This window comes from Carlito syrichta, unplaced genomic scaffold, assembly GCF_000164805.1.
Source record: "Carlito syrichta isolate Samal-C Ts95f unplaced genomic scaffold, Tarsius_syrichta-2.0.1 Scaffold315650, whole genome shotgun sequence".
NCBI classification, from domain to species: Eukaryota; Metazoa; Chordata; class Mammalia; order Primates; family Tarsiidae; genus Carlito; species Carlito syrichta.
Window position 1 is genome coordinate 321,550 of NW_007259746.1, and position 24,075 is coordinate 345,624.

The following is a 24,075-nucleotide window of genomic DNA, read 5'->3' on the forward strand; positions in this document are numbered from 1 at the left end:
CTCACCTCAGCCTCCCAAAGGCGCGGGATTACAGGCTGAGCCACCGAGCCCGGCTTAGCCGGCTATTTTTTTAAAAATTGTAGAAATGAAAAAAAAAAATTGTAGAAATGAGGTCTCACCAAGTTGCCCGGGCTGTTCTTGAACCCTGGGCTTCGGCAGTCCTCTCATCTCCACCTCCCAAAGTGCTGGGATTACAGGCGTGAGCTCACTGCGCCCAGCTAGCTAAATGCTTTCAAGTGTGGCCTCCAGGATGCAATACAGTATGTGAACTTTTGCTTTTTTTTTTTTTTTGATTCACAGTCTCACTCTGTCACCCAGGCTGGAGTGCAGTGGCCTGCTAACGGCCACCGCAGCCCCAACCTGCTTGGCTCAGGCGATCCTTCCACCTCAGCCTTCCAAGTAGCTGGAACTACAATGCACACCTCCACACCTGGCTAATTTTTTGATTTATTGTAGAGAGGAGGTCTCGCCAAGTTGCCCAGGCTGGTCTTGAACCCCTGGACTCAGGCAGTCCTCTCACCTCCGCCTCCCAAAGTGCTGGGATGACAGGCATGAGCCACCACACCTGACTTTAGCTGGCAAGCTCTTACTTGGTCTTCAAAACCCAGCATAGTTGTTCCACTTATGATTCTTCACCCATTTCCCTATTCAGTCAATGCATAGTACCATCACCATGCTGGGAGAAGGCCACAGAGGCAAGGATCTAGCATGTTCCTTGCCATGAAAGAGCCTACCTCTAGAAGGAGTGGTAGATGGGTGAGAAAAGCCTGGGCCCTCTGTTGAAGGTGCTGCAGGGCATCGTGTGGCATGGAGCTCAATGTTCCGCCCTCATCTTTGCCCCTCCCTTTGACCTGACAGAGCCTCTCAACCAGGAGTCTGTGGGTATTGTCTGAAAAAACATATACATTTTTAGTGTGCACTTTTAGGGGAGTTGGGCACTGCAGGTTTCTTCTGATTTGCAGAGGGGCCGTTGATCTGAACAAGCTTACTTACCAGCACATATCAAGAGGGCTCTTGCTCTGTTTGCCAGCAGTCTGGGATGTGCATGTGAAGAGGCCCCAGTCAGATGCTTGCGGGAGTGACGCCCCCAGCGTGAACCTAGAGAAGGGCAGGAGCATAGAAAGGGCTTTGAAAAGCTCAGGGCTTTGACACGGGGTGTTAATCTGCCTCAGTGTCCAGAGGAGGCCCAGGAAATACTGCATTCCTCCCTGGGCTCCAGAGGGAGTCAGTCCAGTTACCTGCCTGAAGAAAGAGCCGTCGTCCCCGTCTTTCCTTTCCAGCCTGGCCCTGACCACTGTGTTCTCTGTCTGCAGGTCCGGACACTGTTCGTCAGCGGCCTCCCTGTGGACATTAAACCCAGAGAACTTTACCTGCTCTTCCGGCCTTTCAAGGTGAGTCAGGACCCAGCCACCCACAGGGTAGAGCTCAGGACCAGGGAGGAGCAACAGGAATGAGTCTTTGAACTGGACTGGGCAGCCAGAGGCTGCAGGAAGGTGGTACCAGAAGCCGATCTTGCCAGCCTGGGCTACTTGGCGAGACCTCGTCTCCACAATAAATCATAAAATTAGCCGGGTGTGGTGGAGCACGCCTGTGGTTCCAGCTACTTGGAAGGCTGAGGTGGAAGGATTGCCTGAGCCCAGCAGGTCGAGGCTGTGGCAGCTGTGTGTGTGCCCTTGCACTCCAGCCAGGGCACCAGAGAGAGACTCCAAAACAAAAACTGACCTCAGACCGGGCTCTGTCCTGACTGCTAATTTGCAGGCTGCCTCCCGTCATTAGCTTAACCCTTCTGAGCCTCTGTTTTCTCATCTGTTCATTGGAGACAGTGAAGAATCTTTCAGTAGACTTGGCCATGTAGGCATCTTTGAGATTCAGTGTAGCCTTTGCAGTTTACAGATGAGAAAACTTAGAAGGTAAGGTTTGTTCTCCCAGATTACAAGTTAGTGGCGTGCACGAGAATTTTTGCATGAAACGTGCGCTGCCATGTGATGGCCATCCCGTGTGACTCAGAACAAGGGTGGCAGAAACCCAGCAGTGGTGGGGGTCGGGGTGGGTTGGGAGAAGGGTGTGAGGGTGGCTGGGGCAGCCCTGGGAAGAGGTGGGGCTTCAGACCTTCCCCGGTAATGGCCACCTCTCTCCGCAGGGGTACGAAGGGTCCCTGATCAAACTCACTGCAAGACAGGTAATTCCTCTGAGATTTTCTTCCTCCTGCTCAGACTGACTGCTGAGCTTGGAACAGAAGCCTGTTAACCTTTCCCTAATCTTGAGGCATGTGGCAGCAGAGACTGACTCCCTGCTGTCCCGTTCCTGTCCTGGACCGAGGAACAGGCGGCCTCCACAGGCCCCGCCTCCTCTTCACCAACCGTCTGAGCCCAGTCAGCTCCAGTCCGCCTTGTCTGGCTCTGGCATCTGGGAGCACTACCTGGCCCCTGTGGCTGAGGGCCATAGAGCTGGTAGCTGAGCTTTGACTCCTGATTGAGGGGGCCAGGGGCCATTTGGGATCTAGACAGACCCTTGGCAAAATGAAGATGGGGACGTTTTCACCTGTTGCTCTTTGATTGAGCCTGGAGCCTTCCTGTGCCCTTCCTTGCTGAGGAAAACTCTGGAACTTACTCTTAAATACCTGCATGCACTTAAAAAAGACTTCTACTAGCCGGGAGCAATGACTCACACCTGTAATCCCAGCAGTTTGGGAGGAAGAGACGAGAGGATTGCCTGAGCCTACAGGTTCAAGACCAGCCTAGGCAATTAGGCGAGACCTTATCTCTGTAATAAATCAAAAAAATTAGCTGGGCATGATGGCGCATGCCTGTGGTTCCAGCTACTTGGAAGACTGAGGCGGAAGGATCACCTGAGTCCAGCAGGTCGAGGCTGCGGTGGCCGTGAGCATGCCACTGCACTCCAGCCTGGGCAACAGAGTGAGACTATGACTTAAAAAAAAAAACAAACTTCTACTGAAAGGGTGATGTTTAATTCCATGGAATAAAGCTCTGTGGACATCATTTCCTACAATGTGTTCTCGGGGAGGGAGATTCAGACTTGGGTGCACATTAACCTGCTGTTTCCTTGAACACAGGGAGAATATAGGCTTGTGTTTTCTGGGATTTTCTTCCTCTGCTGTTCTCATCAGCAGGACAAACACTGTTTCCATGTAGGCAATGCTCCCTTTTTCGTTTTGGGGGGAAAGGTGGAATGCTGGGAGAGATGCAAGGGTGTTCTCTCTTTTTCCTACTAGCCTGTTGGTTTTGTGATCTTTGACAGCCGGGCAGGAGCGGAAGCAGCCAAGAATGCACTGAACGTGAGTAGGTGGAGGACAGGTCTCTCTCTGACCCAAGACCCCTTAGGTGGTGGGTGTTCCGATGTCCCTTATTTACCAGCCGTCTCAGGACAGAGTCCTTGGCTGTAAAGTCTGTGCCAAATGCTGTTACCCAAGGCCTGAGCAGCATCTGTCTCGGCCCCTATGTGGGCAAGTCTTTCAGCAAGCTTATTTCTGGGGCCCTTCCATACTCACTGCTGTTGACAGTCGGGGTCCCACAGAGTAAGTCTTTATTTTCCTTTCCTTCCCATGTAGGGTATCCGCTTTGATCCCGAGAACCCGCAGACCCTGAGGCTAGAGTTTGCCAAAGCCAACACTAAGATGGCCAAGAGCAAGCTAATAGCAACACCGAATCCCAGCAACGCGCACCCGGCCCTCGGAGCACACTTCATTGCACGGGACCCCTGTGAGTGGCCAGGGTCAGGCAGAGAGGCCTGCTTCGTTGTCTCTGAGATGCAAGGCCATGCCAGAGGTTGGAAGCCAGGGACAGTGAGTTTCTCTGCATGGTAGCAGAGAGGAAGTGCTTCTTTGGTGCAGATGGAAGCCACCCAAACGATAGTGACTTTTTTTTTTTCTGAGTTGGAGTCTCACTCTGTCGCCCAGACTGGAGTGCAGTGGCCACTCCCGGCTACCGCAGCCTCGACCCGCCGGGCTCCAGCGATCCTTCTGCCTCAGCCTTTCGAGTAGCCGGAATTACAGGCATGCACTACCACACCCGGCTGATTTTTTGATTTATTGTAGAGATGAGGTCTCACTGCCCAGGCGGGTCTCAAACCCGTGGGCTCAGGCAATCCACTCACCTCAGCCTTCCAAAGGCGTGGGATTACAGTCTGAGCCACCGAGCCCGGCTTATTATATACTTTAAAATAAGATTTTGTTTTGGTAGAGCAGTTTTGGGCTCACAGTAAAACTGAGAGTAAGGTACAGAGATTTGCACCCCACACAGTGCCTTCTCTGTTACCAACACCCCCACCAGAGTGATGTATCTGTTGCATCACCTATGCTGACACATCACCTGGAGTTTACATGAGGGCTCACCCTTGGTGAAGGACATTCTATGGGTTTGGCCAAATGTATGTGACATGTGTCTGCCATCACAGTGTCACACAGAGTAACTCCACTGCCCTAGAAATCCTCTGTGCTCTGCCTGTTCATCCCTTCCTCCCTCCCTCCCCCAGCCCAAGGGGCATCTGGGGCTACCAGAGCTGGAAGAGGCAAGGAAGAATCCTTCCCTACATGTTTCAGAGGGAGCACGGTCCTGCTGACACCTTGACACATTCCTCCCTCCCTCTCCCAGTCCATGGCAGCCGCTGATCTTTTTACTGTCTCGCTAGTTTTGCTTTTCTAGAAAGTCATATAGTTGGAATCACACAGTATGCAGCCTTTTCAGATTGGCTTCTTTCACTTAGGGCACTTAAGTTTCCACCATGTCTTTTCATGACTTGACAGCTCATTCTTTTTTGTGCTGAATAATATTCTATTGTCTGGATGTACCACAGTGTGTCTATACATTCACCCACTGAAGGACATTTTCCATTCACTCACTGAAGGACAACTTGATTATTATTTTAAGTGCCACTACCACCACCCAGTATGTGGTACTTTGTTAAGGCAGCCCTGGGAAAGTAATACAGTACTCAATTTAAGGACTGAATGATTCTACTCTGATAATAAACATGCTTCAACAGTTTCTAGCATCTTCTGTTACTTAGGTAAGTGGTTCATTACATTGAACCAGCAGCCTATCTGACTTATTAAGATGCCTTCAGCTGTAACTTGGAGACTTATCCTCTCTTATACTCAGTTTGTTTGTTTTTTTAATCTTTGCTATGCTCCTTTTGTCCTGTGATATCTGGAGATCTTGGGGGGAGATTTATATGTTGCTCTAAGTGGGCTCATGACACCCAAGCCTTCCTAGGCTCCCAGAGGTGGCTGGATCACGGAGTCTCTTCATTTCCTGGAAGCAGGGAATGGTTTACAAGGTCTCCTTCTATCCTAGAAATCTTTGATTGAGGAGAAACTGACTCATAACACTTCTCTGGATCATACTGAGTGTTTAGGTCAGGTTCAACATTTAAATATTTATACAGGGAAGGGAGAGGAAGTGGAAAAAATATTTCCCATGATACAAAGTCATACAGACATGGAATGGTTCAATCTCTGACTGCAAAACTGTTTTCCTCGGGGTAAACAGAGATGCACATGCTTCCTGGTTGTTTTTCACTCAGCAAGGTTAAAAGGAAGGCCTCTGCCTATACTGGGGTCTAGAGAGCTTTTTCTCTTTTGTGATTGGGAAGTATTCACTTTGAAAGCTAACTAATATCAAAATACCATTTTCCAAAATAGGTTGCAAGAGGTTTGCTCAATTTGTGAAGACCTCAGCAACACTTAAAATACAGAGGCAATGGACAGACATATCACAATTAATTCCAGGAAGTCTGTATCTTGGACTATGGGTTGAATTGTATCTCCTCTCCCCAAATATGTTGAAGTCCTAACTCCCAGTACTTCAGAATGTGACTTTATTCAGAAATAGGGTATTTGCAGTTGTAATCAAGTTAAGATGAGATTATCAGGGTGAGCCCTAATCCAGTGTGACTGGTGCCCTTTGGACACAAATACAGACATGCACAGAAGAGAGGCTTTGTGAAGAGAGAGAGAGAATGTGATACAGAATGAAGATAGCACTGGAGTGATGCTGCCATGAGCCATGGGACATCTGGGGCTACCAGAGCTGGAAGAGGCAAGGAAGAATCCTTCCCTACATGTTTCAGAGGGAGCACGGTCCTGCTGACACCTTGATTTCAGACGTCTAGCCTTCTAAACTGGGAAACAATAGGCTTCTGCTGTTCTAAACCACCCAGTCCATAGTACTTTGTGGTGGTAGCCCTGGGAAATGACTACAACTCATCACAGTCACTCATGCTTTTATGATTCCCAGAAGCCACTTGGATTCCTCTCTGACACACCCATTCATGCCAATACTCATAACTGTTAATCACCTGTGCCCCCTGCCCCGCTTTGAGTGCTTACTGAGTACCAGCACTGTGTTCACCACTTGACATTACTTTTCTCTTTTTTGTAAATGAATAAACAGAAACTCAGATTCGGTAGCTTGCCCAAGGGTGAACAGTTAAGAAAGTTACGGGTAGGATTTGAATCCAAGCTTGTCTAAATCTTGAAGTCAATATTTGTAATTTACGCTCGACTCACCTGTCAAGAATACTTAAAGATGAGTGGTATTCACTGGTCAACAAACCCCTCCTTCTTGCTCCTTTGCACAATATCTGGTTTGGGTCAATTAGGAAAAGTGGTGATTCTGTATTTTTCTGAAAAAGTTATTTTTCAGCAAATTTCCTTTAACATCAGAGCTAGCCAAAGTATAGCAGTATGGAGTCTCATTTAAACAATCAATAAATGAAACAACTAAAATCCGAGATGAAGCGCTCTCGTTTGCCTAAAAGTGAAGGGATGCTCTGGTGAGTCCACATCAACCACACAATGAATTCCACTGCCTTCTGCCCAGCTTCAGTCAGTTTGGTGGCAGGAGCTGTCAGGACATCTCTCTTCCGGGGTCTTTTGGGAAGCAGTCTGCTCAGAGGGAAGGGATGGGAGGAGATGGGATACTGATGAGCATCCGCTATGGTGCCTGCACTTTCACACAGCCTGTTCCTTTCATGTGTGCTAAGCCTGTAAAGGCAGAGAGTGTACGTTTTTTCACAAGTGGAGTTTATTCACTGTGGCATTTAGTGATCTGCTCTAGGTCGCACATTGAGTAAAGAGTGCACTCTAGACACAGATGTGGAGTCTGGCCAGCTGGCCCTTGTTTCTCACTTGTCAGGAATGTGCCCATCAAGAGTTGGGAGGCCTGGACCTAGGGGGTGAGGGGCATTGAGACTGTCCTGTCAGCAGTCAGCAGGGGTGAGCCATCAGCTCCGCCACAGCTGCCCCTGCTGCTTTAGGCCAGGACACCTTAGCCCAGTCCTCGAGCCTCCACTTAACCACTCCAGAGTTGCATGAACACAGTCTTTTTCAGGTACATTCTCAGGCATATCACAAAATGTATGAAATAACTGGATGATCTACACAGAAGCTATGACTATCATAAAATCAGCTTAAAGCTAGACCAAAAATCGCTCAAATTTTAGGCATTTTAAGTATTTTTCCTGAAAACTACACAGGGCCTTCAGTGGGACACTGCTGACCTGTGTAAGAAATGTTTTTACTCTTTAAAGAGCAAAAGTGGCCCATTTGTTTTCTTCTCTTTGAAGTGAATACAGTTTTATTTTATTATTATAATTTTTTAAGGAAATATGTCTTGTTCTGTTACCTAGGCTGGACTGCAATGGCACAATCATAGCTCCCTGTAGCCTCAAACTCCTGGGTTCAAAAGCTTCCCAATTAGCTAGGAATATAGGTGCACGCCTCCACGCCTGGCTAATTTTTAATTTTTCTGGTAGAGATGGGGTCTTCCTATGTTACCCAGGCTGGTCTTGAACTCCTGGCTTAAGCAATCTTCTCGACTTGGCCTCCCAATGTGTTGGGATTGCAGACATAAGCCACTATGCCCAGCCTTACTTTATTATTATCTTATTTTCCCTCTGTTACATACAAAGTGAATGGTAAAGAGATTTGAAGAATCAAGTTCTAGAAAAGGTGAGTGTAGACATTCCTTGTAAGGATCAGAAGCAGGTCACGGAAACGTAGAGAAAAGACACAGAGAGCTAGTGTAGCAGGCAGAGGTAGCCCAAGGAAAAGATCAGGTGTGGGTTAGGCCCTAAGTGGAATTTAGCAGGACTTGAAAGAAGTAATTATTCTAGCCAATGTCTGTGTGAGGAGACGTTTAGAATCGTTATAAAGGAAATGTGAAAAGTACCATATTTGATCTAGAAATTTATTGTTTCAAACCCTCCTTGAAAAAATTAACTCCTTTACTGGCTAGTTTTACTTAATGTCAGTTGCTCTGAACAAAAAATGGCCTTAAAAACAATGGAAATCAGTGTTTATAAATCTACTGGGTTAAAGCAGATAACATCAGGCAAAGCAGGATCCTTCTCAAATTGGCTCAAGGCTTAAAAACCCAACCACCACCTAGTTGCTTCCTTGACTTTAAAACCAGAAAAAAAGTGTCTATGGTCAGAGGGGCCAGGATGACCTGACTGACCTTCTGAAATACAAACCTAGTTATACTATTACAAACAAATGTTACTCAGATGCTTATTTATGAAGTTGCATCATATGATACCTGCTCAAGGATTCCTTCCCAGATCCACAAAGAATAATGCTTCCTCCAAGTTGCTCCTCTGACGTTAAATTTTAACTGGGAAAAGTAAAGTTGTTTAATAATAACTTGCATTTGTTTTGTGCATGTTTCTGAATACTTTAATGTACATGGTTATGCAGGATGTCCTCGCTCCTCCTGAGAGGGACATAGGGCAGACATCAGCATCTCTATTTTACAGCTGTGTTACAAAGGACCGAGAGTCTCGCTAGAGGTCATGACACTGGTTTCCGAAGGAGCTAGACCAGAATCCAGACCTCTGACTCTCATCCAGAAAACTTCTCCTTCATCCTCCAGGACAAGCCCCACAGCTGGCAGCCTGGGTGGTCACCAGCAAGCAGAGCTAAGCTGCTCTGAAGGCAAGAGCCAGAGGGACCAAGGGTGCGTCGTATGTTCAGTGGTCTGCAAACTTAGTTTTGACCCTTTTGCAGCTGCTGGAATCTATTTAGTGGATCGTGACCAGATTTTTTTATATCGAAATATCATAGGATAGGACAGTGGATGCAGCAAGGTAAGCACCATTTTGTGAAATTTTTGTTTCAAATATACATACTGCATATAGATACTGAGTCACAAAGTAAAACGCACCACTTTCAGAAGGTCACAGAAAAAAAGGAAAGCATTGATGTAGATCATGCTAGTCACGCAGCTGTAGCCAAAGAAAGATTTCTATAGTGGGTGAAGGGTTAGAAGATGAGAGTACTTTGAGGCCAGAGCCAGGGCTTTGTCATTTCTTTGCATGTACTCAGTGTTCAATCAGTACTGCAGTACCAACTAGCACAGGAAACCCTCAATGAGTACTTGTTGAATGAATGAATGCAAATGAGTGAGGTTTACCGATTTTCTAAAGACTCCTCTTAAAAACCCAGTTAAGCCTGGAAACTAATCCAGGCAGTACTACTTTTATGAAGTGCTTGTTTCCAAGATCTTCATCTGTAAATTGGCTTTGGAACTTTACACACCATGACACATGGTAGTTGGGATCTCAGGCCAGCCCATAACCCCTTTTTATTTTTTTATTTTTATTTTGAGTCAGAGTCTCATTCTGTCACCCAGGTTGGAGTGCAGTGGCACACTCACGGCCACCGCAGCCTCGACCTGCTGGGCTCAGGCAATCCTTCTGCCTCAGCTTTTCAAGTAGCTAGAACTACAGGTATACGCCACCATGCCTGGCTAATTTTTGATTTATTGTAGAGATGAGGTCTCACCAAGCTGCCCAGGCTGGTCTAGAACCTGTGGGCTCAGGCATCTTCTCACCTTGGCCTCCCAAAGTGCTAGGATTACAGGCATGAGCCGCCGTGCCCCGCCACAACCCTTTTTAAAATCCCAGATATGCCTGAAGCCAGTATGGAGGACTGAAGCTGTACTTCTATGAGAAAACACGTTCTGCCTGGTCCAGTTAGGCATTCCAGGAGCAAATCAGCCTCCAGAAGACAGAGGAACTCTTCCACAGCTCCCCTTCCCCCTCGTCACCACTAGGCCTGTCTCTGCAAAGCCATTTTGATGGGTTAGGAGGGATGTGAAGCAGTACAGAATGAGGGGTCACTTCAGGGACCAATAGGTCAAAGGCAAGGAGAAGGAAAGAAGAAAGAGCCATGCAAAAAGCATCAGCAGGTGGGAAAGAGAGGCTTGTGGCCACCGGATATAGAGCAGTGTGAATGCGCCAGGGCCATCCATAGAGAAGACATGTGCATGAGCAATGGAGCAATATCATTTACAGAGTGTCCAAGACACGCAATGCACCATGACCTATGACCTATTGCTCTGCCGTTCTTTCTTATTTTTCATCCAAAAGTAGCAAGGAACACATTTTATCTTTAACCAGAGAAGAGGTCCAGAAAATTCAATCATTTAAAAATCTATCTTTGAACTCAAAAGTGAGCAAAAAAAGTCAGTCTTACACAAAAATCAACTATCACAAAATAAATATATATATTTATATACACCCATGACTTTTAAGAGAGAAGGTCCCTGTTGCTAGATTTTTTATTTCTTCTTTGAACATGATTCTAGCAAATGGCTTTTCTGATACCCCTGGCTACAGCAGAACAGAGAGTGAGATCACTAACAAAGTGCACTAACAGGTGTTAAAGAGATTTTTAAAAATCAGAAAGAAGACAGAAGATATCACATTATAACTGGACCCATTTTGGATGGGAGTCTCATCCCTTGAGGTATCACTGTTTTACAACACGATTGATGGCAACTCCCAGCAAGTGTCTCAAATGCATCATAACATCCATTTAAAGAAGGCAAAGACATAGTTTCACTAAAATACAAATTTATCCTTTTTTAATAATCAAAATGTGGAAAATTGTAATGCCATCTTGCTTAATAACATTGGATAAACCAGGTATTCCAGTACTTTTTACAAATTTTAACATTCCTGAATACACTTCTCTTGTCATTTTTGCAGAATCTTATACAATTATGCCAATCATTTATTTATTTCCCTGCAATGTTTTTAATTTAGTTCCCTCAGAAAACAGTGAGATGAACTAATTTCCTATGTGTCCTTGATTCCATGATTTTAAATTTTTCATACCTTTCCACATTTATTACAAAATGTGATACAAGAATATAACTTTTAATCTTCAACCTCAGGACATATGGAAACTTACACTTCTTTATAAGAAATGTAACTCTTAAACAGATTAAAACAGAAATACTTAAAGAAAACCCCAAATCTTTACTCAAGTAGACTTCATTAGGACTTTGGAAAAATAATAAAAGTAGCAGTGAAAATATTAAATTGCAAGTGACAGAATCTCTCAATAATGCTAGTAGGAACAGATTAAACACACCTTGAAATCCAAAGAACTGAACAGCCTTCACACCTGCTCCTGGAAATAACACAGCCCTTGTACAGGCCTTAGCATTCAGGAATTTTAGTATGCCTCATCAAAAAATCACTGCCAATCTTGCTCTGTAGGTGATGAAACAGATAAATTATCTGATGGAAATGCAAAAGAATTTAGAATTCATTTTGCTGGGCACCTGTGTTAGCATGTAGCTTAATCCTTGCAAAGCAAAAGGAGCAGAGGATTTGTGTGTTCAAATGACTCAAATGGAAAAGTGTAAACTTGGTAGAACTTGAGATGATTTATTCGATGATAGGAAACTTTAAAATATTTTTTGAGCATCAGTGCCATTCTGGATGCTGCAGATATAAAAATTCCAAGTAATTCCTGCCCTCAAGTGAATTACAGTCAATTGCAGGGCAAGACAGGCATGTTCAGTACCAGGCTAATGGGTGGAGGAAAAGCTATTGGAGTGGAAGGCTTAGGAAGGGAGGGAGCATTTGATCTGGACCTTGCAGACAGGAGGAAGTCAGAAGCAGAGGAGCAAGGGTGTTCCCCGTGCAGGGAACAGAGTGAGGCAAGGGACAGGGTGGCTTCTCCATGCGGAGTTTGGGGAGCTGTGAGAGAACTAATTAGCCCAATCAGGTACCCCTATGCTTTTCACAGATCTCAATATTTCTGTGTGCATTACTTTTGCCATTTCTGCAGAATCATATAAAATTATGCCAATCCTTTATTTCTCTGCAGTGTTTTTAACAGTCTCCCCAGGGGAGGTCAGAAGGGGAAAAAATACTGAAAGCAGATAGTGGAGAATCTGACTTGTCATTAGGAGAGTGGGCTCTGTCTTCAAGGGGGGGGCAGTAGGGAGTTGGACGAGAGAGGACAGAGATGAGGCCAGGAACCAGACAAGAGGCAATGACAATCATTCAGGCGAGGGGCAACAGCTGTTGACATCCAGGAAATGACAGAGCGGAGAAGACGGAGACGCAGAAATGAGACGATGGAACCAGAGGCACTACGGAATGGAAAGCAGAGTCAGGACCAGGAGTTGAGAGGGAGAGAGGCCAACAGACAGACTGGGCTCTCTTCCTAGCATTCTAGGCTCTTTTGCGAACCGGCCGTGTGACCCTGGGCAAGGTTTTTATCTGCCTCAGTTTCCGCATCTGAAGTGACAGCATTAAATGAGAACATGGTTTCTGAACTGTTCCATAGAGACCTAGATTCCAAAGACATTCTGGAGGAGAGGGTGGGGATGGGGAAGGAGTGGAGGAGACGGGTAGGGGGCTGTAACTGGACAGTGCAGTGCCAGGAGGAGCCCTCCATCCCAAGCCTTCCACACCACCAGACCATCTCCTTACAGGATGGAATTCCCTGCAATTAAACTTGATTTGCTTTTGAGTGTTTGATAAGCACTGGACTGCACAGGTAGTCTCTCAGGTCCCTTTGGGTGAGCACACCTGAGTGATCTGGCTCAGAGAAACTGGCTGTCCAAGAGACGTGCTGATGTAACAGACTGGGTCTCGTTTGCAAGACCCTGCCAGCTTCTCTGTGTATTTGATTAACTGTTGCACAAACGCTGGAACAACTGGAACAACAATTGTCGTGCTGAATCAGTGCCAAAACTCTCAGAAATTGAAGAGATTTACGGAAATGCCATTTGGTCTTCCTACTCTTGCCCCGTACCTTTTCCCAAGACCCAGTAAGTTTTTCAAACCTCGTAAACACCAGTGTGAAAATGGCCCTTGCCTGGGAGCACGAAGACAAGGCTTGGCTACTGACTGTTGTCTCCGGTTGGGTAAGGCGAGTTACCCCTCTGGGCTCTGTCTCCCAGTCTTCAGAACCAGCCGCTGCACCCAAGAGCCCAGAGGCCCCTGGCCTTAACACTCCAGGATTTCACAAGCCTGGACCCTCAGAGCCTGTTATCTGGAAGATGCCCTGATCGATAGCATGCGCTCTGGGTCTTGCTCTGTCTCAATCAGATGGTTAGTCTATGAGGGCCTGGGCTGTTTACTCTAGGGACTGGGCAATGTGTGGCTGCCCGAAATCCCCAAATGTCCTGCAAATGGATCTCTGAGCAGAGCGCTCAGGTCTAAATCAGCAGCAGATCTTCAGAAACAAGGCTCTGGGCTGGCTTTTGGAGCAGGGATCCTTGGTAGGGGCTGCACTGCGTCCCGGCTGCACCCTGCAAACGGCCCGCAACCCACCGCAAACATCAAGAGGAGGAAACCAGCAAATCGGACAACCACGCGGCGGGGGCCTGGGAGCGCCCCGCGGGTCCGAGGGCTGCACCCCGCGCGGCGCCTTCCCCTCCCGGAGTCCCCGCTCCCGCCCGGCCCCACGCTCGTTCCCTCCACAACGCGGCCAGGAGAAGAGCCGCCGCCGGAGAGGCAGGCGAGGACTCACTGGGAGAGCACGGCCAGGCTGCGTCTTCCCGGCGGTCCGGATCCGGATCCGCCCAGCATGTCCGCAGCGGGGGGCGGCAGGAGCGAGGGGCCGGGGCCGCGGTCAGGACGGGGGCCGCGCCGGCGCGGGGGCCATGGGATCTGCGCCGAGTGAGGCTGCGGGCGCTCCGGGCTCCCTTTGTGCCGCGGCGCGGTCCGTCCCCGTGACGACAGCCCGGCCCGTCCGCAGCCAGATCCACTCTCCCCACCCTCGCCTCCGCGGGGATCCTCGGAGAGCAAGGTTCGCGTTTACTGTACTCTCTCTAATAGAAGCCCATCGCAGTAGGCAGTAGGGGCACGGCTTTTTTCGACGCGTCCACAACGTCGTCGGTGCGGGCTGGGGCCAGGACGCCCAATACCTCCCTCGATGAAGACTTTGCATGTTTAACCACAAAGACTTATTCCAAGGCAGGTGGCCAGTCAAAGGAAAGAAGCTGATGCGTCCGCTCGGCCTTTGGAAAATAGTGGGTCACGGTACTACGTGCATACACGGCCTCATTCTGACAAGATCAACAGGAATCAGCCCACCAAAAAGTTCATCCGGGTGCAGTTCTCAGGCTCTCATTCTGAGCTCTGTTCTCAATTAGCATGGGTGTAGGTGGCTTCCAAAGCAAACAGTTCCCACTGAGAAATCAAATCTGAGAAACTCCTCTTAGCCCTTTTATCCAGGGAAAGATGCTTGGCACAAAAATGCAAACCGAACGCAAAGGGATAAGAGAGCAGGCCCTGCTCAGAGAAGGGCTGGGCCATGCAGCATGTTTGGGGCTCACACTCCTCCAAGAAATGTGAGGGGCGGCCCACCCGGGAACATGTTGAAACAGCGGCCCGCCGGCACCCATGGTATCTGATGGTGATCTCATCGGCCAAGCGGGTAAGGGCCCGGTCAGCAGCTGCTTGGAAAGCAGCGAATTCCAGCCCTGTGGGGGGGGGGGGTGTGGATTCTATCTGGAGATGACACTCAGTCTCGGCTCGACTTATGAAGCTGGTGGGTTTCTTCATCTCTCTGGTTAGTAAACAGATGGGGCTGGGGTGCCAAGCTCCTTACAGGACGGGCTGTCTGTCAAATGAGTGCAACACTCGAGATCCCCCACAATGTCTTTTGGGAGAAGGCAGGAGAAGCAATCACCCTCACACACGGAGAGTCCTTCAGGGTGAAAGAGACCTTGGAGAGCTACAGCATCATGCCACACAGAGAAGGGCAGTCGAAGCTCCGAGCGTTGTAGCAGCTCAATGGCCAAGATCATGGGCTGAACTGTTCATGCTTCTCCTGTGCTCAACTTCAAATTTATTCAGTTAGGTTAGATATTGTCTCCACTTCCACAAGCTAGGAAATGTGAGTTGCTTTCCTGCTTATTAAACACTGTGCTGTCAGGCCAGGTGCAGTGACTCAAGCCTGCAAGAGGCCGAGGCAAGAGGACTGCCTGAGTCCAGGGGTTCAAGATCAGTCTGGGCAACTTGGCGAGGCCTCGTTTCCACAATAAATCAAAAAATTAGCCGGGTGTGGTGGCATGTGCCTGTAGTTTCAGTACTTGGAAGGCTGAGGCGGAAGGATTGCCTGAGCCCAGCAGGTTGAGGCTGCGGTGGCTATGAGTGTGCCACTGCACTCCAGCCTGGGTGACAGAGCAAGACTCCGACTCAAAAAAAGAAAACAAAGACAAAAACCAAAAAAACCCACTGTGCTGTCATCAATGTCATCGTTTGCAGAGTAAATATGTTTAATAAACTTTAAGGCTACTCATCTCCATGTATCATGATGTTCCTATGTACTGGAGTCTCCCTCTGGTCATATGCATTGTCGCTGAGCGCGTACTGACTTGAGTGGAGTGCAAGGCACTCTAAAAATTGAGACACCTCTGCCTTCACGCAAGAAGGTTTAAATACTTACTGAGTTTCCTTGAGTTTATTGCTCCAGAGCTAGGATAGAAACATATATTGAGGCATTGTGTTGCTCTCCTTTCCACCAAATTTTCCCATTTTACTTTTGCCCTCCAATTACTTCGAAAATGTTGTGATGTGTTATGGTAGGCGGAATAACGTTTCCCCCATAGATACTCGTGTCCTAACCTCCAGAGCCTGAGCACACGTTACTTTCCATAGCAACAGGGATTTTGCAGATGTGGTCACATTAAAAGCATTGCAATGGGTAGAGTAGACTGGATCATCCAGGTGCGCGCAATCTCATCACATCGCCCTCTAAAATCAGAGGCCAGAGGGGGCTGAATCTACAGAATGGTCCGAGAGATGCAATGTTGCTGGCTTTGAAGATGGTGGAAGGGGACCATGAGCCTGGGGATGTGGCTGCCCTGGAAGCTGGAAGAGGCACAGAAATGGGCTCTCCAGAGCCTCCAGGAAGGAATGCTGCCCTGTCAGCACCTTGATTTTAGTCCAGGGATACCCATGTTGGACTTCTAACCTATAGAACTGTAGAGAATGTGTTGTGTTGTTGTAAGCAATCAAGTCGGTGATTATCTGTTGCAGCAGGGCTAAATGACTATATTTGCTTGTGGGACTCATGTGACCTTGGGAATAAATATCACCTCCTGATTCCCTCCTTCTTACCCCCAGCACCAATAGAGGTGACAACACAGTTTTGGCATATTCACAATAGGCTCATGAAATGGAACAGCCTAGAAAAAAGTCAGTGGTTCCCCAGACCCTCTCTCTCTCTCTCTCTTTCACACACACACACATACACACAGACACACACACACACACACACACACACACACACACACACACACACTCCTTATCCTCCATGGGGGAGAGCAAGAATTCAGTCCTCTTCCTCTCAGTGCTGAAATTCAAGTACACACAGGTATGCTAGTGGCCAGTTGTACACCATATATCCACAAGGCTATTTTCCTGGTTGTAAAGATAGGAGACGGGAACCATGCACATGCACAGCTGGCCCTTTGTTATTAGGAAAATAGTAACACTTGCTGGTGTCATGGCACATGCTGCCTGGTAGGGTACCAACACGGGCACAGTGAAGAGGGGAGTAAGTCTTGGACCTGGTTCAGATACCAGGTGGGAAGCGGAAGAGCACAGAGGCCAATGGAAGGCAGGGGCAGTGCAGGGAGAGGCTGGGCGATAGCAAGTTAACCATGAGATCAGAGTGGGGCTGGGCGGGCAGCAGCTTTCAAAGGGTCCTCTGAGAGCTGGTGACTGGGGCTGGAGAGGCCAGGTGAGAGGAGTTAGGAAGAACAACCAAAAGGTGACCTGTGAACAGCACTCTGCTCCCGCAGAGACCCACAGGCTGTGCTTTTGCTACATGGCAGACTGGGCTGCTGAGAGTCCAGCTTCCAGCACTGGTGCCCCTGATGACTACACTGTTCATCTGTGCCATGAACAACTAGGCCAGTCACCCTTCAGCAAGACAGGAGGTGTCACGAATGTGATGGCACTTCGGGACTCTCCCATTAGGGAAAATGAAAGTCTGGGCCTCTCTCAGATTACTCATAGCATCCTTTGTTTCTACACTTTATTGTTTAATTTTCATCAAAGAGATTCCAGACCGGGAAGGTTTGAGGGAGGTCAGTGCAATAGCAAGGAATAGCTCACACCACGGGGTGGTCCTTTATTAATAAAATATGAATCTTAAAAATAACTTTACTTCAAGGAGGTAGGAGACTGGACCACATGATCTGTTCCAGACTTTATAGTCTGCCGCGGTTGTTTAAGAACAGCTTCTACCTTGGAGCAATTCCCTAGGGAAAAGAGAGGTATGTGGAAAGTACTGTGCACATGCCATAATACACTTAAGACACACACCCACACACACACACACACACACACCCCCACACACACAAGTACACACACACACTCACATATACACATGCATGCACACAGATATGTACAAATGTACACAGACACACACACACACAGCCATTCACATCCTACAGAAACTCAGATAAGCCTGAAGGAAATCTACTTACTAGGGAGGCAACAGTTCAAGTAATTTAAAGGGGATTTTTGAAAAGGCTCTTGGAGATAAATTTTCTTATAAAGAAAGTCATAGACTCTGCACTCCGAGAACCCCACAAAAGATCTTGCCTGGATAGCTGCTCACCTGGAGGTGGATAGGAATATAAGTCAAGGAATTAACTACATGTTGCAGGTAGAACCTCCCTCCTCTTTTCCACTGGCCCCCGCAGTCTCCCCTCAACAGCTGATAGCCTCCCCACTACCATGGAGTCAACATCTCTACTTCAGCTGCACTGCTTTGTATTATCCTGTAATATTGTTTTTAAATGGATCTTCCTAAGAATTCTTCTCAAGAATCACTCCTCCCTTTCTCCATCTTGCTTTTCAGAAACGAGAGCCCTCTTCTCTCAATCCCCTGCTTTCTCCCTTCCAGGAACTTCTTTTTCTTGCCTCTCTTTCTTCACTGTGTCTTGGCTAATGTCTTTGTTGTTCCCACCACGTCTTCCTTCAGGCTATGTAGCGGGCTGGGTGGACACTCCAGGGCTGCTTAGCCCTCATCCTGGTCTTCCCATGTGACTCCCTGTCCTTCACCAGGCCTTATGGCCTGTACTGATTCTTTTGTTTTTTTGGGGGGTCTCTTTGCTCCACTTAGCACTATTTGAATGTTTACTGCAAGCAGGTCATTTTGCTAAGTGTTGTGGGGGGTCCAAAGATAAGAAGGAAGTCTCAAAGGGAGTCAAGACACATACACAACATTCTCATACAAGATGGAAAGTGAGCAATTCTCTGAGGGCAGTAGAACAAGAGTGTTATACTTCAAAAGGTGGCACCCTGTGACCAAGCTCCCAGTGTTTAATCACTCTCACGCTCCATTTATCCTGTTATCAAACTAGACTTCCTGTTGCTGAATGATAAACCCACTTATCTCTACAAGTACCACAGGTATGAAGTCATCCTTCAGTCTCATCTTGTCTAGGCTGCACGCCAATGCCTATTTTCCATCCTTTTAATATCGGCCTGAAATATAACAGTTCTTCAAACGGGAAACCAAAATTGGACATCATAACAATTGACCAAGGCTGAACGTGCCTGGATGAAGTCCCAGGCTGCTGCCACGTTCCTGTTAGCACATCCTAACATCATGTTTGTGTTGATAGTAGCCTCTCTTACAGAGATCATTCATTCTGTTTTGTGCTAAATCCAGGGAGTTTTTTCCTTCTTCTCCAGAACTGGTGCCCTGTCAGTCTATTTCCAGCACTTATCTGCAGATTTATTTTTGTTATCATTATTTGCTTTAATATGGCGAACTTCAGAAGCCCATGTTTCAACTCCTTCAGAAAACCCTGTACTGTATCTTTCTTGTCTAAAATCTTGGTAACCCAATAGGAAACTAAGGAACAGGAGGACTGGTTTCAAACAGGGAGAAAAGGATCTTTCAAAGAGCACCCATCTGAATGTGCCATACCTGAAAATCTAATTGTCTACTTGAGACAGAGTTCAAGGTTGTAGCCTGCACTGGTAGCATGCTTGTATATTTCTGCCTCTCCTTGCTAGACCGTGAGTTTTGAGGATGGGGTTATGTCTTACCCTCCTCTTGCCCAGTTAGCACAGTGCTTGGAGTAGGGAAGGCCCTTCTGCAACATAAACAAACTAGTCAAAATGGGAGGGTAAGAGGTGTGAGTGGTGCCCAGTGTTGGAACTGAGATGCAGCTGGACATGCCTGAATAGGTGGCAAGGTGGGCTCAGACAGGGCATCTCTACAGGGGCTTGGGGCTTGTTTGCTACTGCACACCTTGGAGTTGGTCTCTTAGCCCAGCCCAGCTGCAACATGGCCCTGAGGCGGGGTGGGCTGCAGAGGGAGGTTGAAGCTGTTATGGAAACGTAAGGGCTTTGCTGAGTCGAGCCCACATGACAGAGAGTAACAGAGCAGAGCAGAGGGCCACCATCCCCACTTTTATCCCTACTTCTGGCTTTGAAATCTGATGAGACGGCAGGGCCACTTTGTACCTCCAAGGTTGTATCACAAGAACACATCTTTGACACAGGGTGGGCTCCAGGGCAGTGATGGTGGAGGGTCCTGAGAATGACTTTATGGCAGAGGGGGCCGGGGCCTCACTGGAGCAGGGCTGAGCGACAATGCCATAGCAGGTGTACATAGTAGTTCAGCACATCAACACGAGCTTGTGTGCGACAGTCCACGGGGACTCCCAGAAACAGAGGGGCATTTTTATTGGGAGTGGGCTGGTAGCCCTGCACTAGTGGGTAGCATTAAGAGCTATATTATCAGTAATGTGACTTTATTGACATCCAGAGGCATATTCTGATGGAAGATACATAACAGCTATAAGGCTTTTTTATACCTTTGTAAAACTATGGTTTATTCCAAAATCTCTTAGACAAACTAAAATGAACTATACTATAATGAACACCACCCAGCTTGAGAAACACAACTTCCAAAGTAACTTAGTGCCCCTGTGCACACTTCTAGGAGGGCATTCTCTTCCTTTCCACCTGGAGGCAGCTATTCTCCTGAATCTGTTTGTGTCCAACCCACTTTCCAGTGAGCTAATCCCTCCTCTCCCGCACAAACCTCTGGTCCCACCCCAGTGGGGTCACCACCAATGCTGTTGAGTGTGCACTGGGTTCTGGGAAGAAGCTGGATAGAAGTGTCAGAGGGACACATCATTGGACTCTGTCTTGATGCCCACTTGAATCCTAGGCCCCCTGCCAATTCTTCCTCAGAAGCAGATCCTAACTTCTGGCTGTACCCCAATGGCAATGAACACATGTTTCGTCAGTGCCATGTACCCCAGTGTTGGTCACAAAGGGAATCAATGCTCGGTGGGAGGGTTATCTGCATTTGCCCCCATCTGCTGATGTTTCTCAAAGCTCCCCACCTTCAGAGAAGGCTCTCATAAAGAGAACTGATGCCAGGCACCCCAACCTTGATCACAATGAGAACAGGTGCTCAGTGGGAGGATTATCTGCATTCGCTACCATCTGCCTGTTGTTTCTGGAAGCTCTCCACCTCTACTTGACAAAGCTTTTTTGGGGGGGGGTCCAGATTGCCTTTTCCCAAATTCTACTAATTGTTTAAGAATCAGTGCCTCGTCTCACCTCCATGAAGTCTTCCTGGACTTGACCTTATGTCTTTGAAATTTATCATCTTAGAGGGAGAGACCAGAAGGTTTGAGCCTGCTCCTGTTTGCATATATTTGAGAAATAATTGTGCTGCAATGTGTAAGCCAGACCCTCCAGTTAACTTGCCCCAAGGTTCTGTTTTCTTTTTCTTTTTGAAAAGAAAATATGACTTTAAGTATTCACATCTTATCTATTTCTTTTAAACGTCTTGTACCAATGATTTAGCTCTTTAAGCTCTTTCTAAAACTTTTTTTTTAACCAGCCAGTCTATTTTCTTTTCTTAAAGAGAAAATTTTCTATTTTAAAAGGATTATGTTTCTAACTCCCTTCTGCCCTCCAGCCTGAAACACATCTTTAAAACAAACAGTGCTTGGAAAGAGTGAAGCTCTCACAGTTTCTTGAATGAATGGTTGCTGGTACACATCTAAGAAACCCTGGCTCTCAGCTCAGTGAAAATAATAATAATATCTACGTTATACAGTTCTAGGAAATAAGTGGGTACATGAAGAATAGGACGGCTATCTGTAGAAAATGGAAATCTAGATCACAGTGATATATTTTAGGGTGCATATTTGTTGTATACAGGTACAAGTAAACTGTGAAGGAAATTAAGAAATTATCATAACGACTCTTATATACTTCTAGTGCAGGAGAAAAGGTCAACTTTTCAAAGGAAGCTTATTAGTTCATAAGCCACAGAGTTTTCAGTGTGTATCACTCTTGTTCAAAGCATCTAAATACTTCCACAACCATACATTTATTTGCTTGTGTCCACTTTGTGCATCTGGATATTAAATTTACACGTGGCTTTTATAGCTAGAATAAAATCCAGATTTTTTTCCAGTGATACCATATAAAGTCTTTAAAAATATCAAATTCTTTTTTAGGGGCGGGCCAAACTTAGATTAAAGCATATTGTTCCTATTGCTAGAGAAATAGTCCATTATGTGTTTTGCATACTTTGGTGTTGTGCTTATTATTTATACCACATAAACGACACTTTGTTAGGTACTGTTCTATTTTTTTTTCCTTTTTGAAACAGGATCTCCCTCTGTAGCCCAGGCTGGGGTGCAGTGGAGCAGTCCTGGCTCACTGCAGCCTCAGCCTCCTAGACTCAAGTGATATTCCTATCTCAGTCTCCTGTGCTGCAAGGACTATAGCTGTGCCACCATACCCAGTTAAATTTTTGATTTTTTTTTTTTTGTAGAGACAAGATCTCTTTATGCTGCCCAGGCTGGTCTGAAATTCCTCTGCTCAAATGATCCTCCCACCTCAGCCTCCCAAAGTGCTGGGATCACAGGCATGAGTCGTGGCACCCAGCCTACTGTTCTATTTTGTAATAATGTATAACTTGAATCAGTACATAATAATGATAACTATAGACAGAAATAAATGGATGGATACATGCACAATCTTATGTATTCATCATTCTTGTATACATACCTTTTTTATCAAATAAATTACAGTATAATTTTTTTGCTGGCAGGGATATTTCCTAACACCATTTTGCACCTGATACAGCCTAAAAGAGTGTTAGGCATATAGCAGATGACCGATAGATAAGTACTTGTAAACTGCTCTCAGGAGAGACAACAAAGGAGTAGAGATGCCAAGATCATTTGGCTGGTCCACAGAATGGCCTTTTGGAGGGGAGTATTCATAATACAGGATCTAAAAGCTCTTCTGCGCCAGAAACTATACTTCAGGAGGTCTAGAGTCAAAAGGTCTCAGGGGGACTGATGAACCCACAGATGCACAGATGGATTCACAAAGACTGATATATATATACATATATCACAATGCTGATTAGTTAAGATAGAATGAACGACCCCCCTGCTTAGAGCTCTCATTTCCCTGCCAAGACACCTTACATTTCCCAAGCCAGAATGTCAGAAGGCTGCACAGTCAACAGAGACTTCATGAGTGTGGAGTCAGAGACAAGCAAGGTAAAACCATTGCAAGGAATACTTCATCTCAGCCCAGGAGAGACGCGAGGAAACACTTCATCTGGTGGACAGAACACGTCTCATGTTACAAAACTAACCAACCCTGAGATTCAAGATTTATCTCATTGGGATGTTCATAGATACCCAGGGCCAAACTTGGTCTTGAATTTGGCATTCATGCAGACCACTTCTACTGGCCATTCTTTCTTTACACTTACTAATACCATGGATTACAGTTAGAATCCACCTGCTCAAATCTGGGAGACCTAATGCAATTTGATGCTTATGAATTTCATTTATTAGAAATGCTCCTTTGTAGAATTCTTAGGTGCCTTTATAATGGCAGCCTAAAGCAGGAGATTAGAAATAGATTAGGAGATGATCTATCATAGAAACAAAGAACTGAGTGCTACATGTTCTCACTCATAAGCAGACCCTGAACACTTATCATAATACTAAAAGAAAGGGACTGGAGTAGTGAGACGCTGTCGTGGGGTGGAGAGGAGACCACATAACATCAATAAGGGTATCAGATCCCAAGCCAGGTCAAGTGGGCACCAAAGGGAGGTCCAAACTTTACCCGTTCAGTGACCACTTACATACCTGATCCTGAACTGTACCCCACATTTTTTTAAAAAAAGAAATAAGTCACCTAACCCCAGTAAGAATGGCCATCATTAATAAAACAAACAACAACAGATGCTGGCGAGGATGTGGAGAAAAAGGAACGCTTCTACACTGCTGGTGGGAATGCAGACCTCTTTGGAAGGCAGTGTGCCGATTTCTGAAAGAACTAGAAATTGACCTTCCATATGACCTTCCATATGACCTTCCATATGATCCCCTATTGGGAATATACCCGGAGGAACTCAAATTATTCTACAAAGAAGATACCTGCACATGTATGTTTGTTGCAGCTCTATTCACAATAGCAAAAACATGGAACCAATCATGTTGCCCATCGAAGCTGGATTGGATAAAAAAAAATGTGGTACATATACACAATGGAGTATTATGCAGCCATAAACAAGGACAAATATATGAACTTTGCAGCAACTTGAATGGATTTGAAGTCGATCATACTCAGTGATTTATCACAGAAACAAAAAACTGAGTTCCATATGTTCTCATTCATAAGCTGAACTTGAACAATTATAATGCTATAAGAAAGCGATTGGCAGTAGTGGAAATCTGTCAGGGGAGGGGGGTGGGATTGGCAGTTGAGGGA

The 24,075-nt window shown here is 46.5% G+C and overlaps 1 protein-coding gene across 1 annotated transcript in view; it reads left to right on the forward strand.

Moving 5' to 3' along the window:
• Nucleotides 1–1,311: 1,311 nt before the first annotated feature.
• RBPMS2 (RNA binding protein with multiple splicing 2) overlaps nucleotides 1,312–24,075 on the forward strand; it is a 30,446-nt gene continuing 7,682 nt past the window's right edge. The window contains exons 1-4 of the mRNA XM_021706508.1: nucleotides 1,312–1,391; nucleotides 2,141–2,179; nucleotides 3,233–3,295; nucleotides 3,569–3,719. Coding sequence (XP_021562183.1) covers nucleotides 3,635–3,719 — 85 coding nt within the window. The 5' untranslated portion in view covers nucleotides 1,312–1,391; nucleotides 2,141–2,179; nucleotides 3,233–3,295; nucleotides 3,569–3,634. The remainder of the gene's footprint in view (nucleotides 1,392–2,140; nucleotides 2,180–3,232; nucleotides 3,296–3,568; nucleotides 3,720–24,075) is intronic.